The sequence below is a fragment of the Agelaius phoeniceus genome, chromosome 33 (assembly GCF_051311805.1).
Source record: "Agelaius phoeniceus isolate bAgePho1 chromosome 33, bAgePho1.hap1, whole genome shotgun sequence".
In the NCBI taxonomy this organism is placed as follows: domain Eukaryota; kingdom Metazoa; phylum Chordata; class Aves; order Passeriformes; family Icteridae; genus Agelaius; species Agelaius phoeniceus.
The window spans coordinates 1,714,323-1,741,300 of NC_135297.1; the positions used below are offsets into that span (position 1 = coordinate 1,714,323).

Consider the following 26,978-nt stretch of genomic DNA (forward strand, 5'->3'; position numbering starts at 1 on the left):
AATTGTGGCTGTCCCATGAACAGGATGTTAGCCCGTTCCAGGCGGGCCTGAACGAATGAGACTAGCTTGTTTAGCAGGCATGGCCCGAAGGTAATAGCTAAAAGCAGCATTGCCAATGGACCTATTAGGGTAGAAATCAGGGTGGTTAGCCATGGTGATTGGTTGAACCAGGATTCGAACCAGTTCTGTTGGGCTTCCCTGTCTTTCTGTCTCTGAGCCAGTCTGTTTCGGAGTTCTGCCATGGAGTCTCTGACGACTCCTGTGTGGTCAGCGTAGAAACAGCATTCCTCTTTCAAGGCAGCACACAGGCCTCCTTGCTGCATGAACAGGAGATCCAGTCCTCGCCTGTTCTGCAGGACCACTTCTGAGAGCGAAGAAACTGACTTTTCTAGAAAGGAAATGGATTTCTCGATCCTCTGCAGGTCCTCATCGATGGTCATCTGCAGCTGGGACAGTCCTTGGTGTTGAGTTGCTAAGGCTGAGACACCTGTTGCCGTTCCAGCCGCTCCTAGGCCGAGCAGCATTGCGATAGTTATACCTGTTAATATTTCTCTCTTGTGGAGCCGGTTGTTATTTTCGGAAAGGTGATACACCTCTTTGTCTGAGTGGTACAGGATCCTAGGGATGATCAGAACTTGAACACAAAAGTCGTTAGAGTTATCGAATTTGGCAAGAGACATGCAGGGACTTACTCCAGATCTCTGGCAAACCCACATCCCAGATGCGGATGGGACTACCCACTTATTATTTTTTCTGTCGGGCTCAACTACTTCGGTGCAGATGTCGCCTTTCCGCTTAGCTAGGGTTGCATTGCCGAAGCATCTGCCCTGACCTGTGACTTGACTCAGGGTAATTCCTTTGTGGGGTGTGTCCCATCTGCACTGGCGAGGGGCATCGGCTGTGGAATAGCTGAAAGGGGTATCTAAAGCGACTCCTTCATAAAAGGGGGGTTTAACATCGTAACAAAGCCAGCAGGAGTCGGTTAGGTTAGGGTTAGATTCGTTCAGGGATAAAAAGGTAGCTTCTAACATGCGAAGGATTGGGTTCGAGCCTGACCTGGCTGATTGGCCTATCTGGAAGGCTTCCTCATCGCCAGTCAGGACGTCGGTGACCCTTGTGGGTAAGGGTTTGGGGTAGGTCATATTTTTCCCTTTCTGTGTGCTTTTGATCACTTTGTTGGGCCCGACTGCTCTGGGTGCTGACGGTGGGAATCTGGTAATTCGCACATTCACCCACTTTTCTGACCCTTGAAGAACTACTGTCCATGCTTTGCCCACGGCCCAGCTAGGGTGATTCGGCTGCAGAACTGTCATGTTATAGTGAGTGCATTTCCGAAATTTGGGGACTTTATGTTGGTTTCGATAGAAACTTCCCTGGAGGAAGACGGGTGTTTTGCAACCTGCGGGTGCCCAGGTGAACTGTAGGAATCTGTCGGGCTCTTGTGGGTCCCACCCAGGTCCTGACGGCCTGGCGTCTGTAACTATTGTTTCGCAGCCCCAGTGTCCACAGTATCCCCACCCCGGGCGATTGCAGTAACTTTTTCCTGGGTTTGAGGCTGGGCACCAGTAAGATAGGTACATGTGCGTGGCGTGTGAAGAATGGGGGTCTACCTTTGGTTGTTCTGGAAACAGGTCAGTGATGTGGAGCACAAAAGATGGGGCGTTCGGCGTGGTGATGACTCTGAGCACCTTGTCACCAGCAACATGTTGCATGACCCACCTGAAGGGTTGATGAGGGTAGTAGTCTGGGCTGGCTTGTCCTCCGGCGACAAGCCCCAATAGCATAATCACGCAGAAACACCACGTTTGCTTGGGTCTCGCCCGTGGGGGTCTCTCAGGTGCTGTCCGGTGGCTCGGTGGACTGTCACTTTCCTCTGGGAGGGGAACGTACGCATCCCGGGGACGGCCAATAAGCATGTCCTGTAAATAGAAACTCACAGTTCTCATCAGTCTTGTCCCGCCCACTGTGAAGGTCAGGCTTGATTGACCTAAGTGGACACCACCTAATTTCGCCGTCCTTTTTGACAGCTGCGTACCCTCGTCCCGTGAGCATCAACCTCCAGCCCTGTTCCCATTCACCTAGCTCATTTCTAATTGCAACCTGTGGGCCTTCCTCTAGAGCTCTGGTGGCCCAGTGTTTCTGGACGGGGCTGTTTGTTTCATCCCCCCTGGGAAACTGATTCAGTGCTAGCAAAGCGGTTGCTAGCATGCGTGCCTGTTCTCCCGGGGGAATAGAATTGGCAAAACCCTCTGCCTTTGCCAACACCTCCAGCCTGGTTTTCAGGGTCTGATTCGCCCGCTCTACTATGGCCTGCCCGGTACTGTTATACGGGATACCCTGTACTAATGTGATGCCCCATTTTGAGGCGAATTCTTGCACTGGTTTGGAGGTGAAATTGGAACCGTTGTCAGTTTTTATCTGCTTGGGGATGCCAAGCCACGCCATGACTGTCAGCCAGTGCTGAATTGTGGCTTTAGAGTTAGTTTTGGGGTGCTGTGTGGCCACAATCATTCCGCTGAAAGTGTCCACCGTCACGGCAAGCCACGCTCGGGGCTTCAGCAGTTGACACAAGGTGAAGTCCGACTGCCAGATTTGTGAGGGCTTGAGACCTCTCGGGTTGATCCCACTGGTCCACAGGGGTGACTTCTGGCAGTGGGGACAGGTGGCCACCACATGCCTTGCGTCTGCTGTTGAAATCCCGCACCTCTTCGCCAGGGCCTTGGCCCCGATGTGGAGTGATTCATGCAGCTGACGAGCTTCCTGCAATGTCCATACGCCTTTTGCTGCGGCGTCCGCCTTGTCATTGCCTGTCTGGAAGTAACCTTTGATTGGGTCGTGGCTGTTGGCGTGAATGATGGATACGGTGCCCTGTCGTGAAGAGAGCGCTTCTTCCAGCATTAGGGCTGCTGTAGATGTTGACACACCTGGTCCTGCCATGGCTAGGCAAAGCCTTGCCACGAATATAGAGTCTGTTACTATATTGAGGTGTTCATCTTTGAAAAGTCCGCACGCTAAGACCACTGCTGCTGCTTCCAGTTGTTGCACTGACAGTGTGGGGTCACATGCTTTGATGCAATGCCATTGCTCTCCTGCCTGCCACACTGCCGTTGCCGTAGAAGTCGTGGAGGAAGCGTCCGTGAAGACCGTTGGTCCTGGCTGCGGTCGGTCCTTGACCTTTGGCGGTATGTCTATGTCGACGATGGTCAGCAGCCGCGTCCAGGGCGGTTTTGCTGAGTAGGAGATTTCTCCTCCGAAGCCGGTGAGAGCAAGGGCTAGGTGCTCTGAAATTGTGGGTGACTCTGCAGACGGTTGCTTGCGAAAGGGAAGGTGTATTCTTGTCGGCTCAGTTCCTAGGTGTCTCAGGGCGAGTTTCCTGCCTTTCCTGATGAGGTTAGCGATGCATTCGACTCCTGGGGAGAATGCACGGGCAGGTCTCCCGAGGACCACCCATTGGATCGGCCGGGCCTTTTCAGAAGGCCCTTGTGCCAGTGCCCCCACTCCGCCCTTTGGCGTGAAGTGTACGTATAAGTCCAGGGGCATGGCCGGGTTCCACCTGGCTAGCGTGCCAGTGGACATTTGCTGATCGATGAAATCGAGGGAGCTAGCCGCTTGTGGTGACAGCTCCTTGGGTTCCCAGGGGTGTTGTCCCTTCAGGAGGTCATATAAAGGGTCCATGACCTCGGGGGGGATCAGGACGACATTGCGGACCCACTGCAGCGATCCCACCAGGCATTGCACATCGTGAAGTGTCCTGATATCCCGGTTGATCCTTACCTTGGGAGGAGTCACGTAGGAGCTTGTGATTCCCACTCCCAGGAAGGTCACGCAGGGTCCTCTCTTGACCTTTGCGCTTGCGATCTCGAAGCCGTTGGCCCGGAGGGTTTCTGTGATCGCAGACACCAGGTGGTCCACCTGGCTCGTCGATGGTGCAGCGACTAGGATGTCGTCCATGTATTGGATGATGGTTGCGGCAGGGTAGGAATGTCGGACTGGCATCAGTGCTCTGTCCACGGTGATCTGGCAGATAACCGGACTGTCCACTAGGCCCTGGGGAAGTACCCTCCATTGGAAACGGAGGTTAGGCCGATTACCGTTTGGAAACGCGACGGAAAAGGCAAAGCGTTCTCTGTCGTCTGGATGCAGGGGTATCGAGAAGAAACAGTCTTTGATGTCCAGTACTGCGCACGGCTGTCCTTCAGGGATGGCTGAATTCATGGGTAGCAGTGTCTGGACTGGACCCATGGGTATAATCGTCTTGTTCACTTCTCTCAGGTCGTGGACGAGACGATAACCCTCTCCGGACCTTTTGGGGATTACAAACACAGGGGTGTTCCATGGACTGGTGGAGGGTTCTATGTGACCCTTTTGCAGTTCACGGTTGACCAGTTCCAGCAAAGCTGCCACTCGAGGCTCTGACAAAGGCCACTGCTCCCTCCAAACAGGATCTGATGATTTCCAAGTCAATTTGATCGGCAGCTGAGGGTGTACAGCAGTGGCCCCTATGATAAATTTGTAATCTTGACTCCTAGCATGGCAAGGACGTCCCTTCCTATTAGTGGCGGAGAGTTTTGCAAAATGTAGGGGTAAATTGCTACTGTCTGTTCTGGTCCCTTGTTTGTGTGAAGTGTTACAGCCACCAGCTGGGTGCTTTTCCACGCCCGGGTTTGTCCCCCCACCCCGTTCACTGGGGGGACTTCCTTAAACCGCCAATGTCTGGGCCAATGTCGCTGAGGGAGAATCGTGCAGTCTGATCCCGTGTCTACCCAAAACTGAAGTCCTACAACGTGGGGGTCCTGGCTGCCATAGAGGCGGCATGTCCCCCTCACCCTTGGGGGTTCCTTCCCTATTCTCATGGCCAGGGCCACCCAGGGGTCCCGGTTTGGGGTGTCCCCTGCTGGTCCTGTAGCGCTTGCGTGGCTTGTGATGATGGGGGGTGTGAGGGTACGGTTGGTGGTACTGCATAGCTCTGCCATTGTATCGCTGGCGGGGGTGCGATACTGACTGCCTCCTGTGGGAGCATAGGGTATGAGGATCCCCTGCCCCACTGTGGGTTGGCATAGATGGGCCGTCTCGCATCCATAGCGGGAGGGGGCTGAATATGGCCCGCACGCCCCCCCCCTCTCCCGTTTCCCCGGGGCCGGGATCTACAGTCCCTAGCGAGGTGACCTCTCTTCCCACAGTTCCAGCAGACCCCTCTGGGGCGCTGTTGGGGCGAGGGTGTTGCCTGGGGACGCTGTGCCGGCTGGGGGCAGTTAGCCGCAACATGACCTGACTGACCACATTTGAAGCAGGCCATCACACTGGTTAGGGTGTGCACGGTTGCCTGAAGTGGGGCCAACTGCTCTTCCCTCACAACATGCTTAATCATGTCAGCCAGGCTGGCCCCGGCTGGTAGGGAACGCAATATATCTTTGGTTACGGTGTTACATTGTTGCCGAAGGCAGTCAGTTACCACCGGGCCTTTTGCGACAGCGGGTAGATTAGAAGAGTCCACCGCAGCCTGAAGGCGGTCAACAAATTGTGTAAAGCTTTCACTCTCCCCCTGTTTGATGGTCGACCATGGTGTCGGTCTAGTCACCACCCTGGATGTGGCGCGTATAGCTTCTCGGGCTGCCCGGGAAGTCGCCCTGACTTCCTCGATCCGAAGCTGTGCAGCTTGTTGCTGGGGTGTGGCCACTTCGTCGTGCTTCCCCAACAACCTAGATAAACTCGACCCGTGGAGTGGCTGCCCTTCCCCTGCCATCTGAGCGAGCATGGTTGCACATTGGTCCGTCCATTCTAGTTTAAATATTATCAAACCCGCCCCATCAAAAAGCATACGGCTTATTTGCACTATATCGAAAGGGAGTAAATCATCATTGCTAAAAAGACCATCCACGAGAGTGGAAACCACCCCTGAGTTAATTCCTTTTTCCGAGATAGCTTTTACTATTGTCTGAACGTCTTTGGAATTAATGGGAGTATATGTTCTTTGCTGGTTCCCCTGGGGTCCCGTAATTCTCACCGGGAAGGCATGCACCGATGCTGCGGATGCCCATTCCGCGCATTCGATTTTGATTTTACCCCAGTCGGTGAGTTCGTATTGGGGCTGGTTCCCGGTTGTGTTAAAAGTTTTAATTGGTTTCGTCCGAAACCGCATTGATTCTGTTTTCTCTGCTTCCGAGTCGCTGCTGGACTCGGTGGGCTCCGCAGAGCGATCTGGGGAGCTGTGGCTCCCTTCAGAGTCGGAAGTCGACTGCCAATATACTTCCGGTCTCTGCTGCTGTTTTGTCCGGCTACGGCCCCGCTCCTCCCCTCGGGGGCGGTGCTGATGCCGCTGCCGGTGCCGCCCCCTGGGCTCGCCCTGCCTCCCGCAGGGAGGGATCTCTCCCATATATGGTGGCATCAGTGGGCGTGGCTCCCGAGTGAGTGCCCGCCCTCTGTCGCACCCCCACGCATGCGCGTCTGCTGGGACCCATGGCTCTCGGCCGGGCATGGGCTCAGCGCTGGTTTCCCGCGCATGCGTGTTCGCGGCTGGCCGCGGTTCTGGGTTCTTCCCGCCGCGAACCGGTGGGCTCCACCCCTCTTCCCGGCCACCCACGCCATATTCAAACGGGTAGGGCGGCGGATCCCCTCCGCCGCTCGCCCGCGCGCCAGCCCTCTCGATATTTCGAGCCTCTGCCGCCAGCCCCTCCCAAAAGGACCGTGCGAGTCCCTCCGCTTCTTGCGCTAAGTCGGCTATCGGCGGGGAAGGGTTGGGCGAGGGGTCCGCGGGCACCCCGGGGGGCTCCGGAGGTGGTCTGGGCCCCGGCGGGTCCCCCGAAGGGGTCAGGGGGTCCCCCGGGGGCTCCGAGGGCTCCGGGGGCTTTGGGCTGGAGGAGGGATGGGATGCGCCCGGCCCCCCGTCTCCCCGCTCTCAATCGGGTCGCCACCAGGGGGGTTTCACGTTATCGCCCCCTCCCCCAGCTGCGGCGCGATTAACAAACAGGAGCGCGCAGCATTCCACGTCTCCTGTTCTTCTAATGCTTTGCGTAGGGCTGCTTCTGCCTTCCCCCACGCTTTCAGGCTTTTGCTGCTGCCTGTGGCTTTTGTGTCCTCTGCTAGCGCGACAGTACATTTCTGCCACACCTCAGAGTGTAATATATCTATGGGTCGAGAAATGACCCCAATCTCTAGGAGTCTCGTCAATGCGAGATTAAAATTCCTGAGTTCACATTTGATTCCCCATTGCATATGTATCAAACTTACGACCTTCGCTATCGCTTCCATACGAATCGCGGGTCTCTGGGGCGTCCCCCTTCTTCGCTATGGCCGTTCCGGCGTTGAGTGCTGTCCCCTGGCCAGGAGCACTCCCGTCGCCCGGACTCGTCGCGTCCCGGGTTTTGGCACCACTATGTTGCCTTCTTGTGAAGGCCACGGCGACCTGGTTTCAGAGTCCAGCACTTCGATCTCCTTTGCGGGATCCCTTGTGGCCAATAACGGACGCTGACACCAATGTGGTGGACGGTTAAAGGCGTTTATTGAGGGGTCTTAAGGGTATTTATGGACTAAGGGGTCTCTCTACGTCAGACAGGGGTTTGGCTATACTTTCTAGGGTTAGTATGGAGTGGAAAGTTACTGGCATGCATAGGTTAGGGGGGCTACACGTCTGGCTACATTCCAAGGGTGATCCTTATCTATGGGGAGGGGGGTAGAAGGATTCCTGTAACTTTCCGTTACAGCCCGAAATCTTCCGAGCGCCTGTCCCTGGCCTACCACACCTGTCCAGGTCCCTCTGCAGAGCCCTCCTACCCTCCAGCAGATCCACACTCACACCCAGCTTGGTGGCATCTGCAGATTTGCTGATGCTGGACTCAGTCCCCTCATGCAGATCATCAGTGCAGATATTGAAATCCACGCTGGCTGGCTCTGATCCCTGGGCCATCCTGTGGGTGCCCTGTGATGGCACTCAGGGTGATCTGTTCCATAACCTATTTCCAAAAGAAGAAAGGTGAATCCCATCTGGTGGAGTCCAGCTCCCCAGATGTGGGTCCACCTTTTAATTGCAGAGACTATAAATGTAACAACAGTGATGTCCAGCTTCCCTTTGGTCGAAACCATAAATCCTTGAGGTGATGTTCATCTTCCTTTCTCAAACTGTTTTTCTTTGTTTCAATAAGGTGTGAGATAAGCATATTTCCTATATATATTCCAAAGCTATAGTTTGAAGGATACAAGTAATATTTTAAAATTATACTTCAAAAGGTTATTATTGCAGAGCTTTTTTATGGATTAAATGAAAGCAAAAAGCAACATCTTTAACACCTTAATTCTAATGCTCTTAAATCAACTAGGATTAATTGCAAACAAAAGATAGGTTCAAAGGCTTTTTTCCATGCTTTATTTTCATCAGTTATTATTAAAATTTGCAACTATCTCATTGTCGATGTCCACACATTTCGCATTCACAAGCACACACTTCGCCTCTTTGTACCTGACATGAAACACAGCTTTGCATCTCACAACAGCTGCAGCCTAATTAAGGACATCGCAGCTGCAGCCCATCAAAGACAACCAAGACCTCTTGGAGTAAAGTCTATATACAGATATTCAAGTACAATACATTTCCTCTACTATACCCTGGGATGGATCCCATCTGGTGCCAGAGAGACCGTGAGCATCTGAATGGCTCAGCAGGTCCCCAGCTGCTTCCTCCTGGATTACAGGGGGCTGTTTGCAGGCGGTGACGGAAGACAAGCAATCAGTCAATATGATTGGTAAAGCAAGCTTCAGTTTATCTTGAGGACACCGGTACTTTTATATTGTTTCCAGTAATTATGCACACTTGTTGTTAGTTCATTGGTTTAATTACTCATACTTGTCGTGAGTTTATTGGTTTAAAGCAAGAGATTACGTTTACATATTCCTCTTACTTTGTGGTTATGCATACTTTATGGTTTCTATTCTTGTTGCTGTCCTTGCCCTTTCGACCTTGTGAGCAGGCAGGACACAGCATCTTCCTATCATGGCCTGCGGCCTGGTTACACTAAGTGCGGCCCGCTTATGCTAAGCTGCTAAGTTAACATGTATGCTAAGTTAACATGGGGTTTGTTTGTACAACATTTCCACGGATCCATGGCCCTTTTCCTCCAGCCATTCTTCCACAGCTGTTCTGCTCCCTGTCCTCATTTACCAGCTCAGGAGAACACTTGACCTGAGGACAACTGGACTTATTCTTGAAAACTGAGGCAAAGAGGGGTTAAGTACCTCAGCCTTTTCCTCATCTTTGGTAACCATATTCCCTCAAAAAGGAATGGAGGTTCTACTTTCCCCTCCTTTTGTCATTAATGTATTCATGAAGTCATTTTTATTATCCTTCACAGAAGTGGCCAGGTTAAGTCATAAATGAGCTTTCACATCTCTAATTTTCTTTCTCCATGACCTAGCAACATCCTTAAACATTTCCTGAGTTGCCTGCCTGTCCTGCATTTGGCTACATTATGATTGTATCATACAATTTGTATCATAAAATTTGCTACTCGCCCAGCCAGGCCAGTCCTTTTCCTTGCTAGCTCACTTTTTGGCCCAGAGGGACAGGCTGTCCTGCCCCTTCAAATTTTCTTTCTTGAAGTGTGTCCACCCTTCCTGGAATCCTTTGTTTTTAAGGGCTGTTTCCCTTTAAAAAATCAGTATCTGATTTGGTACTCTCCAAATCAATCCTGAACAGGCCAAAGTCTGCTCTCTGTAACTCCAGTGTAGAAGATTTGTTGATCTTTCACAGAATATTTAAAGACTCAATAATTTCATGGTCACTGTGCCCCGAACAGCCTCTGACCACCACATCTCCCACCAGCCCTTCTCTGTTTGTGACCAGCAGGAGACAGAGCTTTCCTTGGCAGTGGGAATTGCAGGAAACCTCCCCAAGGTGCAGCTTGGAAGGTTCAGGCTGGAGCTGAGGAGAAAGCAAAGTCCCTCGCAGGGCAGAATGTTGGTGCTGGAGGTGTGGCAGCGTGAGGCTGGGCCATGGCCGGGCTCTGTGTGCCAGGAGCCGGCAGCGCTGGGTGCAGGGAGCCCAGGGAGGGCACAGAAACGCTGGGTGAGAAATGCTGGGGGACAGCGAGATGGGCGAGTGCAGCCGGCCAGGGCAGAGGAGCAGCACGCCCAGGGGCCACAGCCTGCAGGACAGATGGCCAAGGGCTGGGCAGGGCTGGCAGGGCCACAGGCACCCAGGCCTTTGTGCCCTGGGCTCGGGCAGCGCCTCTGGAGGCCCCACAGGAGGAACTTTCCTGGCAGGGGCTGCACTTTGCTTCTCCCTTGGCCTCCCTGGGGAGGCTGGCAGGGGCTGCAGGTTGATGCCGTTTGTCCTTGCTGCCCCTCACATCCCCCTGGCCCACCAAGAGCCCCGAGGCAGCCGTGAGGGACAGGCCCTGCTGGCCCAGGCTGGGCTCAGGCCTTGGCCTTTCTGCTTCCTGCAGCCAAGCCAGGCCTTGCTCAGCATTGCAGTTCCCTGCTCAGAGCCTTGGGCTCCCTGCAATCCTGGCCTCAAGGATCTGCTCTCACCAGACGCTGGGCAGCCTTTGGCCCTCCCTGCCCTCACTGGGGCCCAGCCATGCTCCAAGGCACTTGGAGTTTTGCTGCTGACTCCTTGAGCAGCTTCTTCATCCTTCTCTCCGTGCCTGAGGTTCCTGCACCCAGCCCCAAATCCACCGTAGGGCTGATTAAAATACAGAAAGCCCTCAGGAGTTCTTTGTCTCCCTTCCATTGCCTTTGAGTCTCCAGGCCTTGTGCACTGTTTGGAGTCAGTTTGGAATTCTCTTCAGGAGGAAGATTCCAAAGTGCTCATCATGATTTTTGGTTTTAGTCAAGGGAATATTTTTTTACTTTTCATTTCAGAGAAGAGGGGATAGAAGCATTCCCCAGGTGGTCTTGATGCTGAATGTCTCCTTAGGAGGTCTGGGCCCAGAGAAGAATGAGTCCCTTGAGGGCGGAGCCTGTTTGGACAACCTGCTCCTTACCCCCAGCCTCACCATGTCTGACATCACTCACCTGAGACTGACATAGTAAAACATATAAAAAAATTAAGCATTTTTCCTTATAAATAAAATTTAATTTATAAATAAAATTACAAATATGTTATTCTAATTTATGAAAATATTCTTCATTATTTTTAATACATTATTTTTATATTTTTCTTTAAAAATCGATACATTTTTAGCAACCAAAAAAATTATTGGTCTCTCATTCTAGGAAACACAATTCCCTTAATTAATTAATCAATTAATCCCTATTATCTATTTATTTCTTTCTCCTTATGGTAACTACTAATATTTGTAGTCTTTTTGTCATCTTTTTTATCATCTTTTTCTCACACAGGCTCCAGGGGACCACTTCGGGATCCCTGGAGACATTTCTGAGACAAATTTGGGGCATTTTTGCGTCTGGGGAGGGAATTCAGAGAGAACTTGAGGGTCTGGAGGACACTTGGGGGAGCCGGGTGGGCACTTGGACGGGCACTCAGGGATTCTGAGGGACATTTCGGGGTCCGGGGCAGCACTTGGGGGTCCAGGGGGGCCCTTTGAGGTCAGGGAGGGGAATTTGGGGCCCTTCGGGGTCCGGGCGGGGCCATGGGGGCTCTGACGGGGCTCTCTGGGGCGCGAGGGATGATGGGAGTTGTAGGCGCGGGTCTAATATGCTTTAAAAGCGCCGCGGAGCATCATGGGAGTTCTTGGCACAGCTGCAATGGCTCTCGGTAGGGCGCGGGGCATGACGGGAGATGAAGTCCCGGCTGGAATAGCGCTGGACCTGTGCCGTGGAGCATGATGGGAGCTGTAGTCCCGGAAGTGGTGGAACGCGGAGTTTGGGGGTCCGGGAAGGCACCTGGGGGACACTTTTGCATGAGCTGCGACTTGAGGTCCTCGGGGAAACGTAAATGGTTCGGGAGCCCTTAGGGGGAGTTCGGAAAGCTCTAACCGGGCTCTGTAGGGCGCGGGGCACGGCAGGAGTTCTAGGAGCGGGACTGTGTTCTGAGGGGCTCTGGGGCCGCAGGGAATGAGAGGAGATGAATTCCCAGAATTCCTCACCAGACCTCACGCCTGAATAAATGATACCCTCTGAAATAGCAAATTAGTGTTTGGGAGCCTTATTCTGATATTTTGGACATTTGGTGACAGCAGAGGCTGACAGAACCAAGGAGTCAGCTGTGACACTGTGGAACCCCATGGAACAAAGGGTCCATTGTGATGCAGTGGAACCAAAAGTCCATTGTATCAGAGCAAGTCCTCAGGGAACCAAGGAGAACATTGCTGACCATGTGGAAGCTCATGGAGCCACGGGGTCATTGTGACAGTGTGGGGTTGCATGGAACCAATGGTCCGTTGGGACACTGCAGTACCTTCTGGAATCAAGGGGATCATGTTATGCTCTGGAACCTCAAGGAACAAAGGATCCATGGTGACACTGCAGTGCTCAGACCATTGTTGACAGTGTGAAAGCTCCTGGAACCAAAGTCCATTGTGACACAGCAAGGCCTCCTGGAACCAAGGGTCCCTTGTGGCTCTCTGGGGCTTCCCAGAACCAAGGAGACCATTTGGACACTGTGGGGCCTCATGGAACCACCTGGCACTGTGACACAGCGGGGCCACATGGAGCCACGGGGCCACTGAGACACCGAGGAACCTCATGGAACCAAAGGTCCATTGTTACACTGTGGGGCCCTGTGGAACCGATGGGACCATGGTGACACCGTGGTGCTCCATGGAACCAAGGGGCCATTCTGATTCTGCTTTGCCTCATGGAGCCAAGGGGCCACCATGACACTGCAGGGCCTTGTGGAACTAAGGCAGCCTTGTGACACTGCGGGGCCCTTGGAACCAAGGGTCCATTGGGAGATTGCAGGGCCTCATGGAACTGTGGAGAACATTCTGACCCTTCAGAACCCATTGGAACCAAGGGGCCATTGTGACACTGCAGGGCCTCGTGGAATCAAGGGGACCACAGTGACACTGTGGGGCTCCATGGGACAAAGGGGCCATTCTGACACTGTGGAACCAAGGAGACCATTGCACTGCTATGGGACATCATGGAACCAAGGGGGCCATTGTGACAGAGCAAGGCCTCATGGAACCAAGGGCACAGTAGTGACACTGTGGGGCTCCATGGGACCAAGGGGGGATTCTTAAAGTGCAGGACCAAGGAGACCATTGTGACACTATGGGGCATCATGGAACCAAAATCCATTTTGACACAGGAGGGTCTCATGGAACCATGGAGGCCATTTTCACACTTTGAGGCCTGGTGAAACCAAAGGGCCATTGTGGCACTTTGTGTCCCCATGGAACCAAGGAGTTCATTGTGACACTATGAGGCCCTGTTGGGCCAAAGGGCCATTGTGGCCCTGTGTGGCACCATGGAACCAAGGGACCATTGTGACACTACAGAGCCCCATGGAACTAAGGATTCATGGAACAATGTGGGACTCATGGAACCAAAGGTCCATTGTGACATTGTGGGGCCTCATGGAACTAAGGGGGGACAATTGTGACGCTGTGGGGCCCAATGGAAGCAAGGGGCCAGTGTGACACAGCTGGGCCTCATGGAGCCAAGGGTCCACTGTGATCCTGAGGAGCCCAAAAGAACCAAGAGGCCATTGTGACACTCTGCAGCTGTGGAGACCCTGAGAGGCTTCCCTGGCTTAGGGAGACACAAGAAGCTTCCCTCAAAAGCTGTTTGACCCCATTGGCTCCTTCCCATTGTCCCATGTCCCTCAGCCACTCCCTCTTCATTCCCCATTGGCCCCATCTTTGTACTGCCCCCATGGCACTGATCAGCCCCTGCCTCTGGAGATACAGAAACCTGGACTCCCCCCAGGAGTCCTGCCTTGTGACCCTGAACATCTCACTGCACGGCTGAATCAAACATCTGTGGGTACCATACAAAGGCCCTTTGTGCTTCCCTACCCTGGGCTTTATTAGCAGCTATTCCAGCTGCAACAATGGTCCCTTATGGCAGTGTGGATCCAAAGACACCATGGTGACACTGTGGGACCTCATGGATTCAAGGGGCCATTGTGACACTGAAGAACTTCATGGAACCCAGGGTCCATTGGCACACAGCAGGGCCTCATTGGAACAAAGGAACCATTGCTGACAGTACAGAAAATCATGGAACCAAGGGGCCGTGGTGACACAGCAGGGCCACATGGAAGCCAGGAGACCAGTGACATTTAGGGACCTCATGGAACCGGGGTCCATTATGGCACTGCAGAAACAAGGAGACCATTGTAGATGCTGTGGAAGCTCATGGAACCAAGCAGGCATTGTGACACTCCAGGGCCTCGTTGAACCAGGCAGACCATTGTGACACCACAGAACCTCATGGCACTGAGGGTTTATTGTGACACAGCAGGGCCCATGGAGCCGATTGTCCATTGTGACAATGTGGATCTGAGGAGACCATGGTGACACCATGGAAGCTCATGGACCCATGGGTCCATTGTGACAAAACGAGGCCTTGTGGAACCAAGGAGACCATTGTCACATCATGGAACCTTGTGGAACCAAGGAGACCATTGTGACATCATGGAACCTTGTGGAACCAAGGAGACCATTGTGACATCATGGAACCTCAGGGAACCAAGGAGACCATTGTGACATCATGGAACCTCTGGAACCAAGGGTCCATTGTTACAGTCCAGAACCAAGAAGACCATTGTGACAGTACAGAACCTCACAGGACCAAGATGCCATTGTTATGCACTGGGGCTTCATGGAACCAAGGACCCATTGTGACACAGCAGGGCCACATGGAACCAAGGGTCCATGGAGATACTGCAAATCCAAGGAGACCATGGTGATGCTGTGGAACCTCATGGAACCAAGGGGCCATTGTGACACTCTAGGGCCCCATGGAACCAAATATTCATGGTGACACAGCGGGGCTGCTTGTGACCAATTGTCCATTGTGACACTGCAGATCCAAGAGACCAGGGTGACACTGTGGCAGTTGATGGAACCAAGGGGCTGTTGTGACACACCAAGGCCTCATGGAACCAAGGAGAGCATTGTGGCAGTGCAGAACCAAGGAGGCCATTTTGACAGTACGGAACCCAATGGAACCACGGGTCCATTGTTCTACAGCAGGGCCGCCTCATAGAAACAAGGGGCCATTGTGAAACTGTGGGGCATAATGGAGTCAAGGACACCAATGATACTGAAATCTGCTGGATAGAAACTTCTGAACAGTTTTGAGTATTTGAAAGCAGGTATTCTTTATTTCAGCATGGTGGTCACTTGGGCCATCCTTCCTCCATTGGAGTGCACTGAGCATCAAATGAACAGGGTTTTTATCACACACACTCATTATGTATCCATTAGCTATCCCCACTTTCTTTGAGTTTATTTGACATAGTTGCACCCCTTATCACAAGTCCTTTTATAGTTCTTTGGGTTTTGTCTTCAACATCCAGTGTCCTTTTTAGGTCGCTGTTCCTTGACCCCTCCTTTTGAGTAAGGGCAATATTATTGTTCTGCATAACTTCTGTTTTGTCAGCCTTGCAGAGCTGAGCTGGCATCCTGCTTGCATTTTGTGTGGCTTCTGTTTGCCAGAGGCATATCCTCAATCAGTTTCTCCAAGGCTGTGTTGTTCTGTTCTACTTTCCTTGACAAGAGTAAATGTTGTTCTGTTCTCCTGTCCTTGTCTCAGTGCTCGCCCCACATGAGGTGTCTGCAACCCCCCCAACCGAGGGGCCTGGGGTGGGCAAGTGTTCCTGGGGAACAGGGATGGGACAGCTGGGCTGGACTGACCCAAGGGATGTTCCACTCCATGTCACACCATGATCAGCAATCACCTGAGAGAAGCAGAGGGGCAAGGGGGGTAGGGGATTAATTTCTTTTTTAAGACATTTTTCTTTGAAAACAGCACCTACACATACAGAATCCTTTCCTGCTTCAAGGTGGTCAAACATTTTCTGCTGATAGGAGATTTCACATGGATTTTTTTTTTCTTCTGTTTGTGGCCTTTTCTTTCTGTGGTTGGTTTGTTTGTGGAGTGTTTGTGTTGTTGTTGGTGGGTCCTGCTGTGGGTTTGTTATAAATGATCGAATCAGTAGCCAAATTTATGAAAAATTTAACAAGGATTTATTAGATCGATAAAAAAAGTAGAAATTTTGAAAAAGCACCACAGCCAAGACAGCGTCAGCCCCAGGTGCAGGCGCTGGGTGACCGAGGGTTCCAGCTGACAGAGTGACAGCGTTCCCCCACAGGTTCACCCCGAGTGCTTCTGGCAGCCAGCTTATATACAGTTTATTCTGCCCGAGGCAGGGATGACCCCATATTTCTTTGTGTCTCTTTGCATGTAAAGTTGGATCCATACATGTGCAGAAACAGACAAAGATGACTCCATAGACCCTGACAAATGTCTGAGTATCCAGGCAGAAGCTGCATTCACATGTAGTAGGGTGATACCAGTTCCTGAGTACCGCAGATGTAATCATGCCCAGGTGCAGGTCTTGTGAGCTCCTTGAGACATTCCATTAATCACGGTCCAGGAAGGTCCAGATGCTATCTCCCAGATGCAGGTGCCAGAGGAAATCCTCTATGATGGCCCAAAACTGTCCCACTCATATGGTAACAGACCTGATAATATCTTAATGCTGTCCGGGAACTGGTTCCAATGAAAAAAGAACTCTGTTCCCAGCCAGAGTGGTCAAAGGCATAACTTTGGGTCTTAACAATATATTATACACACATATATCTACTTCTATAGCATGAATTATCTCTACTATATATTACAGGGTTTTGTTGTTTGTTTTTTTTTTTTGTGTGTGGGTTTTTCCCTATTGAACTGCCTTTCCTCTGATGCATCAGTTTTTTCTGCCCTTTCTTGTGGCTTGCTTGGCACCAGATGGCAAGACAAATTTACCCAACTCAGTCATCTTGCCCAATTAAAATTTGCAGTCACCACTGACTAGGTGAGTTTGGTCACAGACTCCCTGCAATTTGGCAGCATCCACAAAGGAATTGAAAGTTCATTTCATGCCATTTTAGAGACAATAGAAATATTCCACAGTGGTGGCCAAGGGCTGGTCACTGAGGGATGTCACCAGGGCGTAGCTGCCAAGAGGACTCTGTACCATGGATGACATTTGACCCTCATTGTTCAGCCAAATTCCCACCCAGCCCATGTTCCACTCCTTCAGCTCAGCTCTCTCCAGTCTGGCTCTGAGGAGACCACAGCAGACCCTGTCCCAGGCCTGGCTGAAGTCTGGGCACACAACATCCCCTTCTTTTCCCTCCCACGTGGGTTCTGCAGTCCCTGCCCTGTCCTGCCAGTGCCTGGAATGGCTGCAGGAGGATTTGCCACATCCCCCTCCCTGCTGAGCCTGACCAGGCTGTGACTCTCCCAGTCCCCCTCCCTGCCCTGTTTGCAGACTGGTTCCATGTCTGCCCTTCCCAAGTGCCCAGGACCCTCTGGGATGGCTCTGGCCTTTCCAAGGGGTTTGAGAGAGGTCCCACAGTGACACTGCCCAGCCTTCTCAACAGCCCTGACACCAAAATGCTCTTCCAGAGGAGTGCCCAGGACACAGCCCTGTCCAGCTGTCCCTGTCCTGAAGGCCAGTTTAGATCGGTGACTCTGGTGTGTAATTCCCCCACTCACAGCTGTCCTGAGCACTTTTCTCAGTGCCTCTCTAAGCCCATCCTTTCTGCTCCACAGGCTGTATGTGAGAGAATTCAGCAGGGGGGAGGACTGTGTTTAGAAAATGCTCTGTCAGAATGTCTCAGGAGACACAACGGATCTGGGCACCAGTGACACTGAAAATCATGAGGATGCCCCGGAAAACTGAGGCACTGCAAAGTAAAAGGAGGAGGTAGAGAAAAACCTTCCCCTGCCATCAGCCCTGGCACAAGCTGCAGAGCCCCAGGAAGGTTCAGCACAGAACCATTCACCATCTGATGGGCACTGGCCACCCACAAGCAAAACCTCACCCAGACCTGAGTGTCTTGTAGGTGACACTGGGACCCTGATCTGATCCCACTGAGCCTTGGGAGAACAATGAGCCTCTTTAGAGTCCATCCCTTGGCATGTTCTTGAGAGAGACTGTGGCAGAAGCCTTCAGGCACTGGGCTGAGGAGATCCCTTTGCTGCTGGCAGTGCTGGGCTGGAGGTCAGATCTCTCACAAAAGCTCTCATTGCTCTCCCTGCTTCCAGAGCACTCAGACCTCAGAGAACAAGGGCTCCAAAGGAGAGTGTGGAGGAGCCAAGAGAAGCTCTGAAAAGATCACGTGCTGGTGCTCCCTGTCTGTGCTGCTGTGCTGCAAAGCATCACAGCTTTTACAAAAGTCTCAGTGGAAGGGTAGCAGAAAAAGCATTTGAAGCACGGTCCTTTATTTTATTTAAAAACCACAGAGCACAATTCCCAGTTTAAAAAATATGTGAGTCAAATTCAAGAGGAAAACACTTAAATAGAAGAGGGATGAATAATAAGGTTATGTTGTGATCAAGATGATCACAAGAAAACCAAAACTATCCACCCACAACACTACCAATATATGAAAAGGTAGACTGAGTCTGTAATGAGTTATATTCTGAATGTTATGCTGTACAAAAGGGGTACTTCATTCCTTCTGAAAAGCATGCAGTCATCATTTTTCTCATGCAACCCTTGAGTGCCTGATTCCTCAGGCTGTAGATGAGGGGGTTCAGGGCTGGAGGCACCACCGAGTACAGAACTGACACTGACAGATCCAGGGATGGGGAGGACATGGAGGGGGGCTTCAAGTGGGCAAATATATCAGTGCAGACAAACAGGGAGACCACGGCCAGGTGAGGGAGGCAGGTGGAAAAGGCTTTGTGCCGTCCCTGCTCAGAGGGGATCCTCAGCACAGCCCTGAAGATCTGCACATAGGAGAAAACCATGAACACAAAACAACCAAATAAGAGAAAAGCACTAACTACAATGACCCCAAGTTCCCTGAGGTAGGATTTGGAGCAGGAGAGCTTGAGGATCTGGGGGATATCACAGAAGAACTGGCCCAGGGCATTTCCATGGCACAGAGGCAGGGAAAATGTATTGGCTGTGTTCAGCAGAGCATTGAGAAAGGCACTGGCCCAGGCAGCTGCTGCCATGTGGGCACAAGCTCTGCTGCCCAGGAGGGTCCCGTAGTGCAGGGGTTTGCAGATGGACACATAGCGGTCGTAGCACATGACGGTCAGGAGGGAAAACTCTGCTGAAATGAAAAAGACAAACAGAAACAACTGAGCAGCACATCCTGAGTAGGAGATGGTGCTGGTGTCCCAGAGGGAATTGTGCATGGCTTTGGGGACAGTGGTGCAGATGGAGCCCAGGTCAGCGAGGGCCAGGTTGAGCAGGAAGAAGAACATGGGCGTGTGCAGGTGGTGGCCGCAGGCTACGGCGCTGATGATGAGGCCGTTGCCCAGGAGGGCAGCCAGGGAGATGCCCAGCAAGAGGCAGAAGTGCAGGAGCTGCAGCTGCCGCGTGTCTGCCAATGCCAGCAGGAGGAAGTGCCTGATGGAGCTGCTGTTGGACATTGCTTCACTCTGGCCATGGTGGACTGTTGAAACAAGACATTCACAAGCTCTTTGGGGTTATTTTAGGAATTTCCTCAAAACTACTTCTCTACCTGTCAGGAAAATTCACTCAACATTTTTATTTTTGAGCTTGGGTTTATGCTCCTGAGTTCCTGCCTCATCTTCAGCATTGCTCTCAGCCTGAAACCCAGGAAAGCCCAGAGGGAAAACAGGGCTCCCTGTGTCCCAGGGCAGTCAGACCTGCTGTCCCCACGCAGGTGCCCTTTGCCCATTACACCTTCCTCTAGCTCTGGGTGATCAAACTTTAAAAATGCTTGAAAAAAAATGTGGAGTTTTTATAGACTCCTGTTTCACAGTTAGTGTCTCTACGCCCTGCTCTCTTCCCAGTGCAGCTGAACAGGAATGGATACCAAGGGTTGCTCTGGCTCTCTGCTGCCTGGAGTTGTGCCTGCTGGGAGCTGTTTCTCTCTATCCAAGCCTTGTCCCTGCCAGTGCTGCCAGAGCCCAGCCCAGCCCTGGGGGCTCAGCTCTGCCCTGCAGACCCCTCCCAGCACAGGGCACTGCCCAGGGGCATCTCCCTGGCAGCAGGGCCTTAAGGGCAGGCCAGACAAACAGAGATGCTGCAAGCCAAGGTGCTGCTGCTGCTGTGTGTAGGGAGAGGAGGCTGAGGAGGCACTTTCTGAGGGAGATCTGAGGCCCATCTGCTGATGCCCAGGCTGACAGTGCAGGAGGCTCAGGGACACAGCCAAAGCTGACAGCCCCTTTCCCTTCCCTTTAGGAGAAAGCTGAGAGCAGCCCTGGCCATGCAGCACCATCTCCAGAGCAGGAGGAATCTGCCCTGATGGGGGTGGCTCCTTGCACCTGGAACTTCTCCCCTGCAGCGTCCATGGGGAGCTGCCAGGCAGGCTGAGAGCTGCCCCTGGCAGGTGGCACATGCCCTGGGCTGGCCAAGAGCCCTGAGGGCTGCAGGAGCTGCTCTGCAGGACAGCCCTGGGCAGCCCTGGCTGCAGCCCCAGCTTCAGCCCCTGCAGCCGTCCCTGGCAGCAGGAGCCGTCCTGCCCTGTCCCTCTGACGGTGCCCAGGGCAGCCCCGCTCTGCACCACATCCTCCTCCTCCTCCTCCTCCTCCTCCTGCTGCTCCTCCTGTGCCACAGAGAAACTGGGAGAGTCCTCCTGACACATCCCCCAGGCTCTGGGGTGTGCTGGCTTCAGGAGATCCCTCCAGGAGCACAGGGGACATTGCCCTGCACCCACACACTCACCATGCACAGGGCTGTGAAGATCTTTCCCCAGGTGAAGTCTCAGCTCAATGTCTTCCCAATCCTGATTGCCTTCAGCCTGTCTCTGCCTGGCTCCTGTGCCCTCAGTGCCTGCAGGCAGAGCCCTCAGTCCTGCTGGGCTGGGAGAGGAGCTGGCCCTGGAAGAGCTGTTCCTTTAAAGCTCAGCAGCACAGACACAGCACAAGGACTTTAATGAGCCTCTCAGGGATTTGGTGTTGTTTACATCAGACTCAGTCCCTGAGAGTATCTTCAGAAAACTTCTCAAGAACTCAAAGTTAAATTTAGACTCCAAAGTTTAGGAAGTTTAATGGGTCCCACTGAGGGCCACGACTGAGCAAGTGTCCCCAGGTTCCAGGTAGAGCAGAACACTGGAGGCAGTGATGTGATTTAATAAAAATATATGGATATTGATCTAGTACTGATATCCAACTGTGACAGACAAAGACTCTCCAACAGTTTAAAGTTAGAAAGTCTATGTTTATTGCGACGCTGGGAAGCGTGCAGGATAGCAGGGACAAGGAGGCCATGAGGCCCCAGGCCTGCAAGGGTCACTTGTCTCCTGCTCCTGCCTCAGGCCCAGGCCCAGCAGCCATGGCCAAAGTGCTGCCCAAGTTGGCTCTGGCAGGGCTGTCTTGCAGCTGCTGCCCATGCCTGTGCCCTGTGCAGCCCAGGCTGTCCTACCGTGTCCCTGCCCTGCGCCTCTGTCCCTGCAGGCTGTCGGCATCCCCCGGCTGCCCCACCTGGCTGGGCCCTTCCTTTGCTGACAGCTCTGCCTCCTGCCTGCCTCTGCCTGCCCACACAAAGCCTAAGGCTGACCCAGACTCCTTCTGGGGGATGTGTTGCACCACAGTGCTGCCCTGGAAGAGAAATTCCTGTCTCCTTGTGTCTAGTCTGGGCCTCACCAGCTGCCCTTGGCATCGATTTTTTTGGTTCTCTCTGGCTGTTCTCTACTACATTAAACGCATCCACCATCTCTGAAACCACCCTTCAGTCCCTCCCAGGCCTCTCCTCTGCTCTCCTCAGTTTCCACCCCACTGAGCACCGAGCTCTTCTGTCCCTGTACAGTGCTCATGTGCTTGAGGCCATGGCTGCCTGGACAAGAAGGATGGTTCTTTTCTGTAGGGAGGAAACCACAGAGCCCCAGGGTTTTGAAGGCAGATCAGAGGCAGTCACCCAAGGCCAAGGCAAGCCAGACCTGTCTGTCCTTGCTGCTTTTGTCTGAAAGCAACCCTTGGATATGTGTGGAGTTTCGGAAGTGGAATTCCATTTCAGCCATGAGTGCTTGGACCAGAATGACAGTTCTTCTCCACAGGAAGGAAAGGGCAGAGCCCCAGTGTTTCAAAGGCTGATTAGAGGCAGCCCCAAGGAGGCCAAGGCCAGTTGGTCTTGGCAGTGTTTGTCTGGGAGCTGTCCTTGGATATAAGGAATTTTGGAGGCAGATTCCCAGTTTTGGTTATGGACACCTGCATTGATAGATGTTCTTTTCTATGGAAAGAAAAGCACACCCACCCTCCCCCCCATTGTTTTGAGGACAGATGAGAGGTGGCCCCCAACATGCCAAGGCCATCCAGAGCTTTCTGTTCTGGCAGGTATCATATGGGATAATCTGTAGATTTAATCAAATATGGAGGTAGAATCCCAGTTTCAGGCATGAACCCCTGGAGGAAAAAAGAGAGTTCTTACCCACAGGAAGAAAAGCACACAACTCCAGGGCTAGATGAGAAGCAACCCTCAACATGCCCAGGTCAGCTGGACCAGTCAGGCCAAGCCAACCAGAACTGTTCCATGTTCTTGGATCCCTGGGGCCCTGCAGCATCACAATGTTCTCTTGGTGTCATGAGGCTCCTTAGTATCACAAGAGATCTTTGTTTCCATAAGGCCCAGCAATACCACAATGGTCTCCTTGGCTCTGCAGCGGCACAATGGCCCCTTGCTTCCATGAGGCCTTGCAGTGTCAAAGTGGTTTCCTTGGTTCCATGGAAATGCACAATGGCACAATGGAGCCTTGGTTCTATTGGGCTCCCCAGGATCACAATGGAGCCTTGGTTCCACAAAGCCTGGCTGTGTCACACTGGCCCCTTGCTTTCATGAGGACCTATAGTGTCACACTGGCCCCTTGGTGCCATGGGGACTCAGGGTGCCAGAATGTTCTCATTGCTTTCTCAAGTCCCTGTAGTGTCACAAAGAGCTCCTTGGTTCCACAAGGCCCTGCAGAGCCCCTTGATTCAACAAGGCCTCAAAGTGCCATAATGGTCTCCAGGATTCCAGGAGGCCCTGAAGTGTCACAAGGGCTCCTTGGTTCCATGAGGCCCTGAAGTACGGAGTGGCCTCTTGATCCCACTGGGCCCCTCACTGTCACATCAGTTCTTAGTTCCATGCAGCCCTGTAGTGTCACAATGGTCTCCTTGGTTCCACAGAGTCAGAATGTCCCTGTGGTCTCATGGAGCCCCATTACAATCCCCTTGATTCCATGAGGCCCTGCCATGCTACAATGAGCCCTTGGTTAAACGAGGCCTTGTAGTGTCACAATGGCCCCTTGGTTCAAGTGGGTCCAGAAGTGTCCTAATGGTCTCCAGGGTTCCATGAGGCCCCAGAATGTCACAATGGACTTTTGGTTCCATAGGGTTCCATATGCAAACAACAGTCTCCTTGTCTCCAGAGTGTCATAATGAATCCTTTGTTCCATAAGGCGCCTGGCCTTCCACAGCCTCTCAGACACCGTTTACCCCTCAGGGTCCCCAACAGCCCCTCATGGTCTCTTGTGACCCCTCAAGGTCCCCAACAGCCCTTCAGGGCCCCTCAGAGCCCCTCATGGCCTCTCATGACCCCTCACAATACATCACAGTTCACAGCCCCTCATGGCCCCTCACTGCCCCTCACAGCCCCTCTCAGCCTCTCAAGGCCCCTCACAGCCCTTCATAGCCCCTCATGGCCACTCACAGCCCCAGGCCTGGGGCTCCTCCCAAAGGAGAAGGTGTCGGGCCCTGCTTGTTCTCCTTTTATTTCGGTCCCTTCACAGCCACGATTGCAGAAAGGCTGAAATGGAGCCTTTCCCCAGCGTTTCCCTCGGGGTTAACTGCGGGCTGAAGCTCTGTGCTGGCGCTGGCCCGAGCGCCACCATCCCTGCAGCCACCAGGCCTTTGCTGTCCCCCCGTGTCCGTTCCCTGTCCCCGAGTCCCGCCCGGCTCTGGCAGCAGCAGCAGCCGCAGCGCAGGGGGCGCCGGCCCGGCCCAGCCGGGGCTCCCGGCCAGGAGCAGCAGCAGCGCCGGCCCCTTCCCACCTGCTCCTGCCTCGGCTCCCAAGGGCTTTTTCCAGCTCAATTCTGGACTAGAGCAGCAATCACCCACACACAGCCCTGACTCCTCAGGGCCCGCCTGTGCTACCCTGAGCCAGCGCTCAGAGGAAGAAAGGATCAGGTTCCAGCGCTGTTTTCAGCACTGTTTTACTCACCCTGAGCTGACAGCAGGAGGCTGCTGTTGCCTTTGCCTTTGGGAATTGGAGATCATGGCTGCTCTTGCCACTCTTCTGCTTGCCACTTGAAATTTATCTGTAAAACTGCAATTGCCCTTTTTGATCAGTGCTACCCAGAGTGCTTTTGTGACAGTGAATTTTGGAATCCTTAAAATCAGAGGGTTTTGAGAAAGCTGCAAAAGGCAGACCTCAGAGACAGCAGAACTGTGATTAGAGCTAAGCGGTAGCCATAATATTTGTCAGCAGAAAAGTTATATTAGAAGTAGAAAGTAAGGACAAATAGAACATTGGTTTTTGTATTAACGCCTGGTAGAATAACTCCCTAAGCTACCGAGAAGTATATCTAGTGAGATATTAGGAATTTCTAAGCTTGAGCCCTGTGCATTGTGTTTTAAGGCTTACAAGCAGGTATTGTATTCTAAATAAGCAAGCATTATTTTAACCAAAGGCAGCTGTGCTTATAGTGGTTGGATAGAACTACCGTCAATATGCTTTTGCTTTGTGGGATTGGTAAAAAAACTTTTAAAGTAACTTCTAACATTGAGTTCTTTGTCTGCTGCTGAGGACATGAGCTGCTGGCTGTCGGGTCGGCGGAGGAAGAGCGGCACTCAATATGAGTGAACAGCAAATCCCAAAGTTTATTGATAGCTCACACATATTTATATTTTATATTGGTGTTAATGAAGCTTATACATATTACAAAGCTGAGCTCATTATTGGTTAAACACACATGAATCAACCACACCTCCTTATATACCCTAATAATTATTTTGTTTCTACATCTACATTCCTGTGGCTATTCTACCAAGGCTATCTTCATTTTTCTGGCAAAAGATTCTCTCCCCCATCTTTATGTTGCAGCAAGGTCACCATGACCCTTGTCAGTGATTGGACACTGACTACTTAATCCCCAGCTTGTCTCCTTGAAACTTATCCAATGGTATCATATCAAAGTGGCCTTTCTCAGCTAGCCAATTATCCACAAATCTCTCCACATTTCCCCTGTTTTTCTGTTGAACAAGCTGATGGTCTCATTGAATGTGGCAGATATCATCTTTTGCACCATGTTCTGTAAACATATCCAAAATTAATACTAACAACAAAGCTACAATGGCTACTGTAATGCCAACCTTAACAATAGAGCGTAACCATGATCCTAAGCTTAAGGATTTGAGCCATCCATCAATACCAAGGCCTGATTCTACCTGTAAGTTCCCAGTTAACCTCCGCAACTCAGAGAGCTGTGAGTGAACAGACTGTGCATGATCAGAAAGATTCATGCAACACATGCCCTCAAATTCTTCACAACCATGGCCTTGTGCAAGTAAGAGAAAATCAATTGCAGCTCTATTCTGAAGTGTAGCATGACGAATAGAATCAACATCAAGCAAAAGACTAGAACTTGACAAAGAAGTTGCATTTGTTTGTTTAGCAAGCCAACATCCCAACTTGTGACTTCTGATATGGATAACAGAAAAAGAATGCTTTCTTAGCTTAATTGCTCTCTGCAACTGTATGAACAGTTCATGCAACCTCCTGTTTTGAACCTCTTTTATAGAGGCATCCTCTATTCGCTCACACACTCCTGCAACATACAAAGAATCTGTCACAATGTTGAGAAGCCCAAAGAAATGCATCATGGCCCATACAACAGCCAATAGCTCCATCGTTTGTAAGGTATCCAACTCGGAAGCCTGGAGTATTTGATGGTGACATTGTCCCTCTTCCTGCCAGGTTACTGCAGCAGTTTTGGATTTCCTTCCTGCATCCATATAAACTGTCATAGCATCCAACAGGGGCTTCTGTGATCTTTTTGGGCATTGAATCCAACCCCACTGTCCTATCCAATTTAACGGTATATTGGGAATATCATCAGTGGCAGTCACACTACCGGCTCCCCATGAAATTGTAATTTCATGCTGTTTGTTAGGTACCAGGTTAATGTATCCTTCTTCATTGGTATCTGTATCTGATCAGGTTCCTTTCCCGTAATCTGTAACACCCGTTCATGACCCTTTTTGAGCAAATCAGCTAAAATTTCAATTTTTTGAAGAAGGGTTTTATGTTGTTGAAGTGGAGGAGATATCCATTCCAAGGCCCATATCTCCCCTGTTTTTCTGTTATGCTGAGTAAGTGCACTCAGTAAAAATTTTGTTCCACACCAAACTGTCAGCTGTATGGGAAGGTCAAGATCACGTCTCCGAACACTGCCTTGTGTGACACAGTCCAATATCTGTTGCAGTGTCTCAGCCTGTTCAGGGGTTATACGAACAGGCTGTGCCGGATCAGTTCCCTTTAGCAAAGGTTGAAGTTCATCCAACAGTTCATTAGGGATACCGACAATGGGGCGCAGCCACTGTAGGTCACCAAGCAATTTCTGAACATCATGCAATGTATGTAATTTAATGTTTAATTGCAATTTCTGAGGGGTAACAATTTGATCAGTAAGTATCCATCCCAGATATTTCCAAGGTGCAGATAATTGAATTTTCTCAGAAGCTACAGTCAGTCCATAAAGCTTCAAAGCATCATATATTGTTTGAATTTGTTGGCCTGTAAAAGGTTTTGGCTGCGCAAATAAAATATCATCCATATAATGATGGATGATTGTTTCAGACCAGGCCTGCCGCAAAGATTGTAAAGCATTGTCAACATACAGCTGACACAAGGTGGCGCTGTTGCACCTGCCCTGGGGAAGAGAAACCCATTCAACTCTTTTGTCCGG

General features: G+C 51.8%; 1 protein-coding gene across 1 annotated transcript; it reads right to left on the reverse strand.

Moving 5' to 3' along the window:
• Window positions 1–18,546: 18,546 nt before the first annotated feature.
• Window positions 18,547–19,503, reverse strand: LOC129131950 (olfactory receptor 14A16-like). The gene has a single exon (XM_054650931.2). It carries the CDS (start codon window positions 19,501–19,503, stop codon window positions 18,547–18,549), a length of 957 nt encoding a protein of 318 aa, XP_054506906.2.
• Between the last annotated feature and the right edge of the window lie 7,475 nt (window positions 19,504–26,978).

Bases quoted from the DNA above. Each gene is read 5' to 3' on its own strand.
- LOC129131950 (XM_054650931.2), bottom strand. From the start codon at position 19,503: ATGTCCAACAGCAGCTCCATCAGGCACTTCCTCCTGCTGGCATTGGCA.